The sequence below is a fragment of the Ceratotherium simum genome, chromosome 5 (genome assembly GCF_057802395.1).
Source record: "Ceratotherium simum simum isolate JZ-2026a chromosome 5, ASM5780239v1, whole genome shotgun sequence".
Taxonomy (NCBI): Eukaryota; Metazoa; Chordata; class Mammalia; order Perissodactyla; family Rhinocerotidae; genus Ceratotherium; species Ceratotherium simum.
In genome coordinates this window covers 53,390,004-53,402,378 of record NC_141904.1, presented here as the reverse complement: position 1 = coordinate 53,402,378, position 12,375 = coordinate 53,390,004, and the positions used below count along the sequence as shown (strand labels likewise).

The following is a 12,375-nucleotide window of genomic DNA, read 5'->3' as shown; positions in this document are numbered from 1 at the left end:
AAAGCTCGTATCCCTAGAGGGGAAGTGTGAGGCTGAGGGTCTGGGAGGGAGGCTGGTGGGGGCTGGTGTATGGGTCCCCACAGGCCCCAGGTGGACACTGGCTCTGCCCTCCTGCCCAGCCAGTGCTTACCTGACTGGCAGTCAGGCCCGAACCGGTTGGGGTCCTGGCACTCCTGGCAGGCTGAGCCACTGAAGTTTTCCTGGGGGAGGGATTCACCAAGTCAGTGTGGCCCCTCCTCTGCCAGCCACCCCAGCCCTGCCCGGCCCATACCTGGCACACGCAGGTCCCGTTTCTGTCTATGCCATCCAGGCAGGTCCCATGGCCGTTGCATGGAGTCTTAGCCTCCCCAGGGCACTCTGTGGACCCCCAGAACTCAGCTCTGCCCCAAGAACTCTCAATTCACCCCTGACCCCAGCAGCTCTGGCAGCCCCAGACTCGACCCCTCCTCCGGGGCAGCCAGAGCCAGACGGCCAAGCTGTGTTGGCTCTTAGTATTCGTTAAATGAACGACGGGGCATGCAGGCAGATGCTGCAGATGGGGAGGCTGGGGCTGGGGTGTAATAAGCAAGGCTGGGACCTCCCTTCTCCCCCATACCATAGCACTCGGACCCCCAGTAGCCAGGGCAGCAGGCCTTCTGCACCACGTCCTTCCAGCACTCCAGGCTGCAGCCGCTCATGGACACCAGAGAGTCCCCCAGCTGTACCTCGTAGCTGGGGACAAAGGGTAGGCAGGTGGGTGGGCACGTGATAGGAAGGGCTCCACCCTGCGGCCCTAACCCCGCCTCCCCACACTCGGTCATTCCCCCTCCCCTCTTTCTGCCTACCCAGAGATGAGCACAGGGCCCGCATACAGTTGTGCTCAATAAACACCACCTGCCCCAGCCCTCTTACTCCTTCCTCCCTGCTGACATCTGCCGCACGGGAGGGGCCCACAGACACATGGATAAGTGAGTCCCTGCCCTCACTCCCAAGGCCTGTCAGACTCTCCCTGGTCCCCTGCCACCCCACAAGATGCTCCTGGAAGCAGGCAAGGATGGAGGCGGGGGTCCACACCGGCAGTCCTGTGATATCTTCCCCGGGAACTCCCGAAGCCAGCCTGGGGGACACGTCTGCTTCTTGGCGACGGGGCACATGGTGCAGGGCATGTGTGTGACAAACTTGGTCTTCACGTCACAGCGTCTGGACCGAACCTGGGCCATGGGTAGGGTTTGGAGTGAGAGGCCTGGACCCTGGACCCTGAACCCAGTCCTGACTCTGTCCTGATCATGGCAAGGCCTAGTACCCCTCTCTAGGCCTTGGTTTTCCACCTGTTCAGTGGGGATAGAGAGGACAAGGAAGGCCCTGAGAGACTGGGGGAAACCTGTTTGTCACAGGTTGTCATTGCCACAGTGACCTCTGTCATAGCCTGTCCCTAGTCTGTCCATAGCCACGCACCTCTGCCCAGGGCCCCAAAGGCATGCCCAGAAGCCTGAGAGTCTATACCTTCTGACACAGAGAGAATCTAGCCATTTTGTTCCACCTCAGCCCATTTAGATGAGAAAATTGAACCCCCGGCAGGTGGCCCTTGTGCAAAGCCCCAGTGACTGGGTGTGAATCAGGGACTAGAACTTGGACTCTCAACCTAGTGCTCATTCTCACTTTTCATTTAAAAATAAACTCTAGGGGGCGGCCCTGTGGCTTAGTGGTTGAGTGCGCGCGCTCCGCTGCTGGCGGCCCGGGGTCGGATCCCGGGCGCGCACAGACGCACCGCTTCTCCAGCCATGCTGAGGCCGTGTCCCGCGTACAGCAGCTAGAAGGGTGTGCAGCTATGACGTACAGCTACCTACTGGGGCTTTGGGGGGAAAATAAATAAGTAAATAAAAATTAAAAAAAAATAAAAATAAAAAAATAAAAAAAACTCTAAATGATGTGGCTGACACTATTTGGGAGGAGAACGTGGTGACTCCATCTTCAATTCCCGGGCATAGGCAGGACGTGTGCTTTCAGCCACTTACCATGGGGCTGGCCCTCCAGCCATTGCTCTGCTCTGAGCATATGCCCACCTTGCTGTTGAATGACCCTTTCAGCAAGCCCAAGGCTCTCTCTGCTGCCCCAGGGTCAGAGACCCGGGAGCCAGCCCCAGACCCTAGAGGCTGGCCTGCGAGAGCCCACCTATGCAAGGGGTCTGCATGCATTTGGGCCAAGCAGTCACATTCCCTGAACCCTGATCCCAGGCCTGGCCCATGGCCCCAACACTGTGATATCATCAGATGGGCAATGCATATGGCGAGGGAGCTGAGAGGACCCAGGCTGGAGGCCCAGGTGGCTTTCCAGGGGAGGTGACAATTGAGTTGGGACTGGAAGGATGCATGAGAGTTGGCCAGGGCCAGTGCTTCTAGCAGAGGGGCCAGGAGAGGCAAAAGCCAGGGAATGGGAAGGAGCAAACGACCATGTGTGACAGGCAGAGAGCAACTGAGGAGAGGCTGGAAAGGGGCTGGTGGCCAGGCCAGAGAGGTGAGGGAGAGTCAGGGGCAGCCCCATGACTCAGTTTGTGTTTTAAACGGGCCCTTGGGCTGCTGCATGGGTAACAGAGGCGGGAGCAGGAGAAGAGGCCGTCACCTGAGGGTGCCAAGGACGCCCCAGCCCTGTAGTCCCGTTCATTGGCCTGCCATAGTCCGGCAAGTCCACCATCACTGGGGCTACCTTTACAGCAACTAAGGCCCAATAACCTATAGCACTATACCCTGGAAGGACGGAAGCTAAACTTGTGGTTGTAAGCAGGAGAAGGGGCTGTAGGAAGGTGCGTTTTGATGGAGGAGAGGTTTCTGGGACTTGGGGCACAGCCTGGAGAAGCTAAGATGTTCTCATCTAAAAAATGCTGAACACGCTATGATCCACAGGGAGCGAGCTCTTCCTCAACCACATTACAGATGTGTGGCCTCTCAAAGCACGAGAAAAGGAGAAACTGGGCCCCGACACTTTCTTCTGGTGACACCGGCGGCCTCTCCGTCGCTGTGATTTGGCCTTTTCCGCTCATGCCTCTGCGGTCTGCAAAGAGGGAAGTTGCTGCGAGCAGCCTCAGACCAAGCTGTGGGGTTGGGGGTTGTGGTCTCATTCCCCACCCCGAGGCTTGGTCTTTGCTGAGCCAGGCAGCAACTAGGAAGTTGGGTAACTCCAGGGCCGGGCAGCTGCTGGCTCAGGGCAAAGGCTTGGCAGGCAGCGGGCTCCGCTGAGGGCCACCTGGCCAGCTGAGCACAGCTGTCAGCCCAGCCACCACTGGCCCGGGGACTAGCTCTCAGCCAAATGTTGGTCAGCCCTAAATAAGGGCTCAGGGGAGTGAGGGAGCGCTGTCCTCGCTCTTGGGCAGAGCAGGGTTTGATGAAGCGGCGAGTAAGTTATGGGCACAGGAGGAAGCTGGAGCCTGGGGTCCTGTGGTGGACACTCATGCGCAGGATGTTGAGTGTGTAAATGTGTGTGAAATGGTGGTCGATGGATAAGCCAGTTGCCAACTCACACTTCTCTCTGGGGACCACGCCGGAGGTGGGCACTTAGGCTCCCTCTGCCTGGCTGCCTGGAAGGAGCATTAGCAGCCCCAGCCCACAGTCTCACTGCTGGTCCTGCTGGGCGGAGTGAGGCTGGACCCCGGCCGAGTGCTGAATTAGATTGCCTTCTTCCTGGGGGCACCTCAAGCCTCGCCTGAGCCAGGCGGGTGCTGCCCCGCTCCCTACCCCAATCCAGAACTGATTTTACAATGTCTGCTTCCCACATAGACGCTCTGGGGAAGTTGAGGAGACATGAAGTGTTAAGCCTGTTGTGAGAGGGTGGAAAAAATTCCCACAAGCTGGGGCCCGGGACCCAGAGCCCAAACTCCCTCAGAGAAGAAGGGCCCCCCAGACTGCTTCCCCTGCCCCTGCCCTACATCAATGCCCCTCTGCCTTCAAATCCCAGCTGGAGACCATAGGCTCTACCAGCATCAGCACACACCTAGCACAGAGGAGGTGCTTGGTAAAAGGCTGTTGAGTGGACAGATGCTAAGACCCTCTCCTCCAGGAAGCTTCCCCTACTCTACTGCCTGGGGTGTGCCTGAGTCCTGCTCCTGCCCCTCGCTGGCTGTGTGAGCCAGAGTTCATCCCTTCCCCTCGGAGCCTCAGTTTCCTAATATTTACAGTGGGTCGCATGCTACACGGGGTGCCGGGAGGGCTGAGTGACTGAGGGTGTGTGAGAGGCGGCCGGCATTGCTGTGTTCCCGCCCACAAGAAACCCTGGGACCCTCTTCCCTGGCCCAGGCTGGCTGAGCCAGCCCCAGAATGCAGGCTTACAGGTGGTCAGAGCCATAGGTCTCTGACAAGGAAAACTTTCCAGCCAGAGGCCCCTCATTGACACCTGTTCCCAGAACAAGAAGAGGAGGCAAGGTCTTTGAAATTCCCTTCATTGTACACACGGGGAAACTGAGGCACAGAGGGGGCAGGAACCCACCGGCAGGGCTCGGCACAGTCTGGGACCCTTGGCTCTTCCAGCATCACTGTCACCTTTTCAGCCTCAGATCTGCCCGTCCCCAATCCTGACCTGGCCCCGAAGCTGGTGAGGCCCCTCTCCCTGCCCCTTCTCTGAGGGACCGTAAGGAGACGAGAGAGAGCCCAGTGGTGGCAAGGGCCTGGGTCCCTGTCACGGTTCCCTCTGGCAGAGGGATCCGAGGCGAGCCCTTTTTCTCTCTGTAGCCCAGTCTGCCCGTTAGTGAGAAGGGCAGCAGCAGCTGCCTCAAGAATCAGATGAACATAGCCTCACAGGGGGTCCCTCACCCAGAGGCAGGCCTCAGCCAGGTGACTCTGTCTTCATACTCAGGGTGGGAGGCTCTTCTAGAAACTCCAGTAGGGACAATGTTGTGAGAGGTGGACCTGGGTGGACCTACAGGCAGGCAGCCTTGGGACGACCAGCACACATGGACCTGACAGCCACACACTGGGACCCTGTCTGCTCATCCTGCGTGGCTGGATGGGGAATTCAGAGTTGTCCTGACCTGTCTCCATCATCCTTGGGCCTTGGCTTCCTCAGGTGGAGGACAAAGGACCCACAGCCCTGATCAATGCCCCAGGGGCTGTGAGGACTTGAGGGGATAACGCCGGTGTGCCCAGGCGCGCGTGCTTGAGAATCACAGCTCTCAGGCTTGACGGTGTTATTGTTGGACCCAGAGGGACTGGAGGTGAGTAGACATTATTTTGCCTCTGGGCACTCTTGGGGCCGGACACAGGTACACACACGTGCACACACACCCGCACCACACATATGTTCCATGTGAGTCTCAGTTTGTGATCCCCACGAGGGTTGCGGGTGATCACGTCTCTGATCCTCACGTCAGGGCCACATACAGACCCGTCCTCAGTCTGGGCAGGAAGGGCAGGAGGATGGGCCCAGCTCAGTACCTGTCACCCCCAGACTGGGGAGCACTGGGACAGCTGTCCACACTACACGGCCGGCCAGCTGGGCACAGTTAGAGGAGGGCAGGCCGACACACCCCTGCTACCCCAAGCAACCAGACACAGACCTCAGCCTGCGGAGGTGGGCACAACAGCCTGGCCCTCTGGTCCTGCTCCGAGGAGGTCAGACAAGTACCAGCTGCCCTGTGTGCCCCCAGGCAGGCCCATGCAATCTGTGTGTGCTCCCTCCCTGCTCCCACCACTGGCCGGCAGGGCCTGGATACCATGCCCCTCTGCAAATGGCTCACACTCACCTTCTGCCCCCTGACAAAGCTGGAGCCTGCTAGGCAGAAGGCCAGGAGGCAGAGCAGGAGGAGGCCGCGGGGCCCTGCCATGGCCGACGGTGGCTGGTGCGCACGCTGTCCGGGACAGAGACAGGACAGCCGGCGTGGGGAATGAGCTCTAGGAGGCAGGCACAGGGCGGGTAGGCGGGATGGGGCAGGCAGTCGCTTTAAAAGCAGTCCGGAGGCCCCGCCAGCTCACCCCCACAGGAACCCGCCAGGATTTCCTCCTGCGTATCAGCAGCCTGCAGGCGGAAGGGAAGGTGCTGGCCACTGACCCCTGCGTGGATGGCCTGAGCGCTGCTTGGGGCTTCCTGACCTGGGACCCTCGTCCCGGCATCACAGCCTCCAAGCCCCCCATTAGCCACAAGCCTGGGGTCTATCAGAGGTAATTCAAATGCAAATACAAACAACTCCCCATCCAAGGGTCTGCAAGCCCAGCACGTTCCATTCAGAGGCACTGGGGTGCTCTGGTGGTTAGGGATAGGGCAGCCCCCGAATCAGGTCTGTTCGCCTCACCTTTCCTACTGCGGAGGGTACATCAGGACTCCCACTCCCTGCCAGGCTCTGTGCTAAGTGGACGGCGCGTCTGACCGCTCCTCCTCTCACCTGCCTGCCCACCTCCACCGCCTGACCCCCACCGTGTCCCTGCTCCTCCCTCCTCTACCAGAGGGGCCTCCTCAGTGCTCTCCCTGCAGCCAGTACCCCTCCCTCCTGGATCCGTCCTCCACTCAGCAGCCCACTGCACTCCAAACCCCTCTCCGCACCGGGCCCCAGCCTCTCTGACCTTGTCGCCTGCTCCCCTCCTCGCTGCTCCAGCCATGTGGGCCTTTCTACTCCTTAACCATGCCAAGCAAGCTCCCTTGGTGCTGCGGTTACCCCAGATCCTCTCAGACTTACCGCAGGGTTGCCTCAGGTCAAAGGTCACCAACTTTCATCTCGTTGTAGCACTGGCCACCAGCTGATACTGGTTTATTTAGTTCATTTTCTGTCTCCCACTAGAATATCAGCTATGGGAGAGCAGGGACGGTGCTAGTTCACATAGTAGATGCTCAATACAGATTTGTGGAATGAACGAACAAATGAATGAATGAATGAACAAGTGAAGGCAGTGACTTTCATTATTTTATTACTGGTGGGGAAACTGAGGCTCAGACGGGCTAGGCAGGTCATCTAAGGTTGCTCAGCTATTTAGTGTTAAGACCCAATCCCAGGTCTGCTGCCTGCAGAGCCTCCCCTCAATAGGTCCTGTCCTCGGGGATCCAGGCTGGGGTCAGCTGTTACACATTGGGCTGTGGGGTCTGGAACAGCAGCCCAGGTGGTGAGACCTCTGTGTGCCAGGCCTGGGCGTGGTGGACCCTGCCTCTGGTCGTCATTATCCTGTTGACAGATGACATAACTGAGACGGAGAGAGGTAGGTGGACATTCATAAAGGCCTTTGATAAAGGCCTGGTTGGGGGACGTCTTGTCACCTGCCCCCACCCCCCACCAGTTGGAGGGGCCATAGGGCTGGTCTTTGAGATCTGGTTGGGGGACGTCTTGTCACCTGCCACCACCCCCCACCAGTTGGAGGGGCCATAGGGCTGGTCTTTGAGATCTGGCTGGGGGTAAGTAGGGAGACCCTCCCCTTGGTGGCTCCCCCAGCCTCCCCAGACTTCCTGAGGGCGATGGGTCCTCCAGGCCAGGATCCCTGCTCTGCTGCCACCAAGGGAAAACTGAGGAGAAGCCTGGGAGCGGGGTTGACCACTCTCCACTCACCTCCCCGCAAATCTCGCCAAATGGCCTCGCGGTCTTGGGCTGAGGCTCCTGACTGGGCCAGGACGAGAGTGGGAGGCGAGGGGGGCTCAAGGGCCCTGTGCCGGGGGTATGAATGGGTTGAGTAAGGGTGGGGCACGGGGGCTGGGTCCCAAAGAAATCCCAGGTCCTACCTCGGCAGGGCTCCCTGAGGCAACCCGCATGTCTCTGAGGACATGAACCCAGACAGATGGGAATGGGGCCACCCTCCCACAGGCCCTCCCCCTGGGGGCCATCTCGTGAGACCCCAGAACCCACACAATAAACAATCCCAGACTCTGAGCCTACCCTCACCACAGGCTGCACCTTCAGGTAGGGCTGGATCCAGGTGTGACAGTCCAGACCAGCAGGAGGCAGACGGGCAGTGAGCCAGGGTGCCAGGGGTGCCTTGAGGAGTCTCACACTCAGGTACTGATGCTTGTGGTTTAGCCATAGCCGAGCATGGCCCTATCCAAAGTTCCCCTCGCACCTCCCCATCCCAGACTCCAGTGCCACCGATCAGCATCTGGCCCTGGGAGAGCCGCTCCTTTTGCCTTTCATGTTCTCCTGCCTCCTCCCTCCTCCCTTTCCCCTAACATCACTCCTCCCTGCATCTCTAGGGCACCCTCTCCCTCAGGCCAACCACGCGCTGGGCCAATGCCCTACTGAGACCCCAGTGACCCTTGAAATAGAAGACCCAGACTGTGTCAAACTTTGCTTTATTGGAATAGAGAAAATAGGCAACAGGAATCACACTTGGTGCTGGCAGCTCTAGGTCCCCTCAGCCCCAAGGCCTAGGGGACTCCTGCCCCCATGGGGCTCTCCCACTTGTCTGGACCAGGAGACACCTCCACTTTGGAAAACCACACAGGGAGGGAGCTTCCAATGTACATTTTGCTGCCAGCTTCACGATTAGCAGCAAATGCCCACAATGACAGCTACAGCCACAAGACTGGACTCAACATTTCAGGAAAGGACGCGCAACAGAGTAAATCAGGCCCACGGTGCCACGTGTTAACAACGGTCCCACAACACAAGACACAACACTGGTGCGCTAGGTGATGCCGCACCAGGGCAGGCAATACACCCACGAGAGGCTGATGGCACACAGAGGCCCTGGAGGGGCTGATGCTGTCAGTCCCCGAATTGGAAAGAATCAGCTGAACATGCATGTTCACGTTCTCTGGGAGGACATTCAGACGAAGGTACCAAAAGGGAAGAGAAATCACTTTAAAAAGAACAAAGAATGCCTGCTAAGGATGCCAGGCCAGACACGGAGGGCGAGGGCTGGCTGCAGCCTGGGCTAGCCAGTGAGCTCGACAGGCAGCTCTCGGCCACACAGGGCCTCCCACTGGCGGGCCAACAGTGAGATGAGCTTCTCGCGGCTCTCGGCGCTGGGGACAAACACTTGCCACTGGACCTCACGGCCCTGGCCGGCTCTGGCCGGGCCACCTGGCACCTCCCCAAAGTGGTCCAGGGTGACGTTGCCCATGAGGTCCTGGCCCTGCACGTCATCAAAGACAAGGGTAAGGGCCTGTGGGTAGGTCTGGTAGCCCATGAGCACGCGGTCCAGGTCCCGGACACGGCGGCCGTCGTCCAGCCGGTACCGGTCCCTCTGTGGTGGCTCTTTGGCGAACTCAGGCAGTGGGTAGTGGACGAAGTCCTCATCCAGGAGGAAGATCTCGGCGCTGGTGAGCAGGAAAGTTTTGGGGCGCAGCATGCCCCTGCAGCGCCCAGGTGGTGGTGTGCCCACCTGGAAGACCTGCACATACAGCAGGATGCTGAGGGTCGGTGCCTTCTCTGGGTCAGCCATCTTCTGGGCCAAGATATATGTCAGGTCCCCGATCTCCTCTTCGCTTGGGTAGGTGAACTTGACGCGGCTCGAGTGGATCAGCTCGTAGTTCTCCATCTTCCCTGCAGAGAGAGATGCCCACCAGGGCTGGAGCCTGCAACTGGCCTTTGGCGGAGCTGGGAGCCACCCAGAAACAGCAACATGAGCAGCTGTCTGTCCGAGGTTGGGAGACAGCGCCCCAAGCCCCAGAGCCTGAGCAGATACCCAGAGGCCAGCAGCCCAGGGCAGAGCTGACACTTGAGATGCATCTGCCAGACAGCTGAGAGTTTGGCTGGGATGGAGACTCTACCATGGAAAAGCCCACGGAAATCCCCCACAGGCTAAGCAAGAAAAGAGATAAAGTGAGAGAGACAGAGGCAGGGAGGGTTCTGGGACACAGAGAGGTGCTCTGGGGCCTGCTGGAGCCCTAAGAGGTTCGTGAGGAGCCCATGACGTCAGCCCAGGTGGCCTGTCTGCGGCCTGAGCTGGGTCGGGGTACCTGTGGTCTTGTTTCCAAACTCGGAGTAGAAGTCCTTGTCAACAGGCTCAGGTGAGGGCGTGCGTTCCAGTGAGGAGAGCACAGCCATGAGGTGCTGGAGGAAGCAGTGTGTCAGGTAGCTGTCCCGCGTCAAGCAGGTCACCACCTGCAGTGGAGAGGAGCCTGTGGGAGAAGGAGTTGGTCATGGTTGCAAGTTGCCGCTCCCCTAGCCCTGTCCCTGCCCCTGGAGCCATCTCTAGTCTCCAGCAGGTCAGCCGAACCTGAACACCACAGGACCAGGCCCACCTGGGAAAGCATCAGGGGCCTTGGGAGATGGCCATTTCTCAGGCCGGAAGGGCTGTGACATTTTTCTGGAAGTGGACACAGAGGCATTAGGGAAAGAGCTTAGCTCTCTCTCTGCAGGAAGTATGAGTCAGAAACATCCTGCCCGTGAGCCCAGGGCCCAGCTCTGCCTGCCCGCCCAGCACTTAGCTGCCTCGGCCCCCGCCCCCACCCCGAGCCCCCGGGTGAGTTCTGCACTCTCAGCAGTTCCTGAAGCTGCTTCCTCTCGCCCCAGTGAACCTTCTCGCGAGCAGAGATAACTCTGCTTTTGATAACGCACCCAAACGTGGAAGGTGGAAGCCCACTGGTGACACTGCTCTTCACCCAAAATAGGTCAAAGCACAGTGGTCACTCACCCGTCAGCCGGAAATACTGGTCGAAAAGCCCAACGTTGACTGCCTGCAGGTCGCTGAGTTTTAAAACAAAACATTGCGAGATGTGGAAAGGACTGTTGTTGTAGTCGGTGTTTTTCTGATGCCAGAAATCTGTGATGGAGAGAAAGGGACTGAGCATGGTGATGGCTGTGCCAGGCGATTGTGAGTGTCCCAAGTGCACAGCTGCGTCCAGTAGGAACGGGTCCCTTTGGCTAGCCTGGCCTGCTGAGGCCTGGCAAGGAGCCACCACGGCCTCTAGGCACACAAGGCCTCAAGGGCAATGCATTCCATGATCTGAGCCTCACCTGGCTCAGTGGTCACCGGGAGCCCTACAAGAGGCCATTAGCTAAGGCTCCCACTGCCCTAAGGGGCAGAGGCTGCCCAACCCCCCTCGTCACAGCCAGTTCCCTTCACGTCTGACCTTAGATCCCTCAAGACAGCTCCAGGAAGAAAGCGCCATTATCCTCCCTTCCTCAGACAAGGGATTCTCGGCCCAGTGCAGCTGAGTTGCTGCTGCCTGAGACCACAGAGTTGGCTCTAGACATGGGGCCCAGCCTCTCTCCTCAGGCACGTGCTCCGAGCTCCCGGGCACCAGCAGGCCTCGGTGCCTACCCTGCAGTGGTTCTGAGAAGTAGCGGCGGAGACCGTCGTGTAGCACGAAGTACACAGCCTTGGTGGAGAGCAGCACACAGGCAGTCACCTCCAGCCCCGGGGTCTGGTAGAACACCACTGAGGACCACATAAGGTGCCTCAGCTCCTCGTTTTCAACCTGGACACGGAATGACTGGGTTTGGGCCTGTAGCAGAGTAGGGCTGGGCAGGGCATGCATCTTTTCTTCTAGACTGTGCACCCCGTCAGCCCCACTGCCCTGGTGACAGGACCACAGCCTCCAATAGGGAGACGCAGGGCCTTCGCTGCATCTTGTCAATGTATTTATAAACTCAGAGGCAGAGAGGAATTGAGGGGTGGGAGATGGATGTGCAGTGGGGTCTGCCTGGGGCCCGAGGCTAGGAGTGGCCACAGGGGGAGGTGGTGACAGAGAGGACAACTGGCCAGGGGAGGGCAGCCCAAGACCTCCCTACCCAGGTCCTCAAAGCTGTGAACAGCAGAAACTGGGGGAAAAAGCCAGCACAGAGAAGTCTGAGAACCTGAGGCTGACCCAAGGCAAGCCCTGCCTCAGCCCCCAGGACCGACTGTGCCGCCCTTCTCCATGTGAGCGCCAGCCAGCGAGACCAGCGCCCGGCCACTACCTCGGCAATGCTGCTGTGGAAGAACTCAACGATGGTGCTCCCCCGGAGGCTGGCAATGTGCTGGAGCGATGGGCAGGCGGGCAAGTGCGAAGGAATCTGATTCTCCTCCGAGGTGGACTGGATCAGGTGCTCGCTTGGGTACTGGGCAGACGCCTCAGCTTGCACCAGGGCCTCTGCTGGGGCCGGGGCTTCCACTAAGGCCGGAGCTGGGGTCTCTGCTGGGTTATTTGCTGGGCCTGGGGCCTCTGCCAGGATTGGAGCTGGGACCTCCACTGGGGCCAGGGCCAGGGCTGGTGTCTCCACTGGGGCTGGAGCTGGAGCCTCTGCTGGGGCCTCTTGGGGACGGTGGTCATTGCTGCATCTCCCAATCCCCCCAGAAACACCATATTAATATGTGGTCCCCCAAAGGGAGATTCATAATACATGTGCAACCTCAGAGTGCGGGGGGAACATGTGCACCACATGCCACCTCTGGGGTCACCTGGGATTTCATCACCAGGTTCCCTATGGGAAGACAAAACAGTAGAGGGAAAGTGCCCAGGCCCTTTCTCTCGGGAGGGAGATAGGCAGATGGGGGCAAGACAGGCCGTCTG

The 12,375-nt window shown here is 59.3% G+C and overlaps 2 protein-coding genes across 3 annotated transcripts in view; both read right to left on the bottom strand.

Moving 5' to 3' along the window:
* STAB1 (stabilin 1) overlaps window positions 1-5,867 on the bottom strand; it is a 28,099-nt gene extending 22,232 nt beyond the window's left edge. The window contains exons 1-5 of the mRNA XM_014792844.2: window positions 5,708-5,867; window positions 1,054-1,190; window positions 596-711; window positions 272-357; window positions 131-200 (exon numbers count right to left, since the gene is read on the bottom strand). Of these exons, the coding sequence (XP_014648330.1) occupies window positions 131-200; window positions 272-357; window positions 596-711; window positions 1,054-1,190; window positions 5,708-5,788 (490 nt within the window). The 5' untranslated portion in view covers window positions 5,789-5,867. The remainder of the gene's footprint in view (window positions 1-130; window positions 201-271; window positions 358-595; window positions 712-1,053; window positions 1,191-5,707) is intronic.
* A 2,342-nt stretch (window positions 5,868-8,209) lies between these two features.
* Window positions 8,210-12,375, bottom strand: part of NISCH (nischarin) — a 32,802-nt gene continuing 28,636 nt past the window's right edge. The window contains exons 17-21 of one of the 2 annotated variants that reach the window (XM_087431144.1): window positions 11,783-12,143; window positions 11,145-11,301; window positions 10,515-10,643; window positions 9,838-9,999; window positions 8,210-9,421 (exon numbers count right to left, since the gene is read on the bottom strand). In XM_087431144.1, coding sequence (XP_087287270.1) covers window positions 8,811-9,421; window positions 9,838-9,999; window positions 10,515-10,643; window positions 11,145-11,301; window positions 11,783-12,143 — 1,420 coding nt within the window. In that variant the 3' untranslated portion in view covers window positions 8,210-8,810. The remainder of the gene's footprint in view (window positions 9,422-9,837; window positions 10,000-10,514; window positions 10,644-11,144; window positions 11,302-11,782; window positions 12,144-12,375) is intronic. The other variant, XM_004419795.3, reaches the window with a different exon arrangement.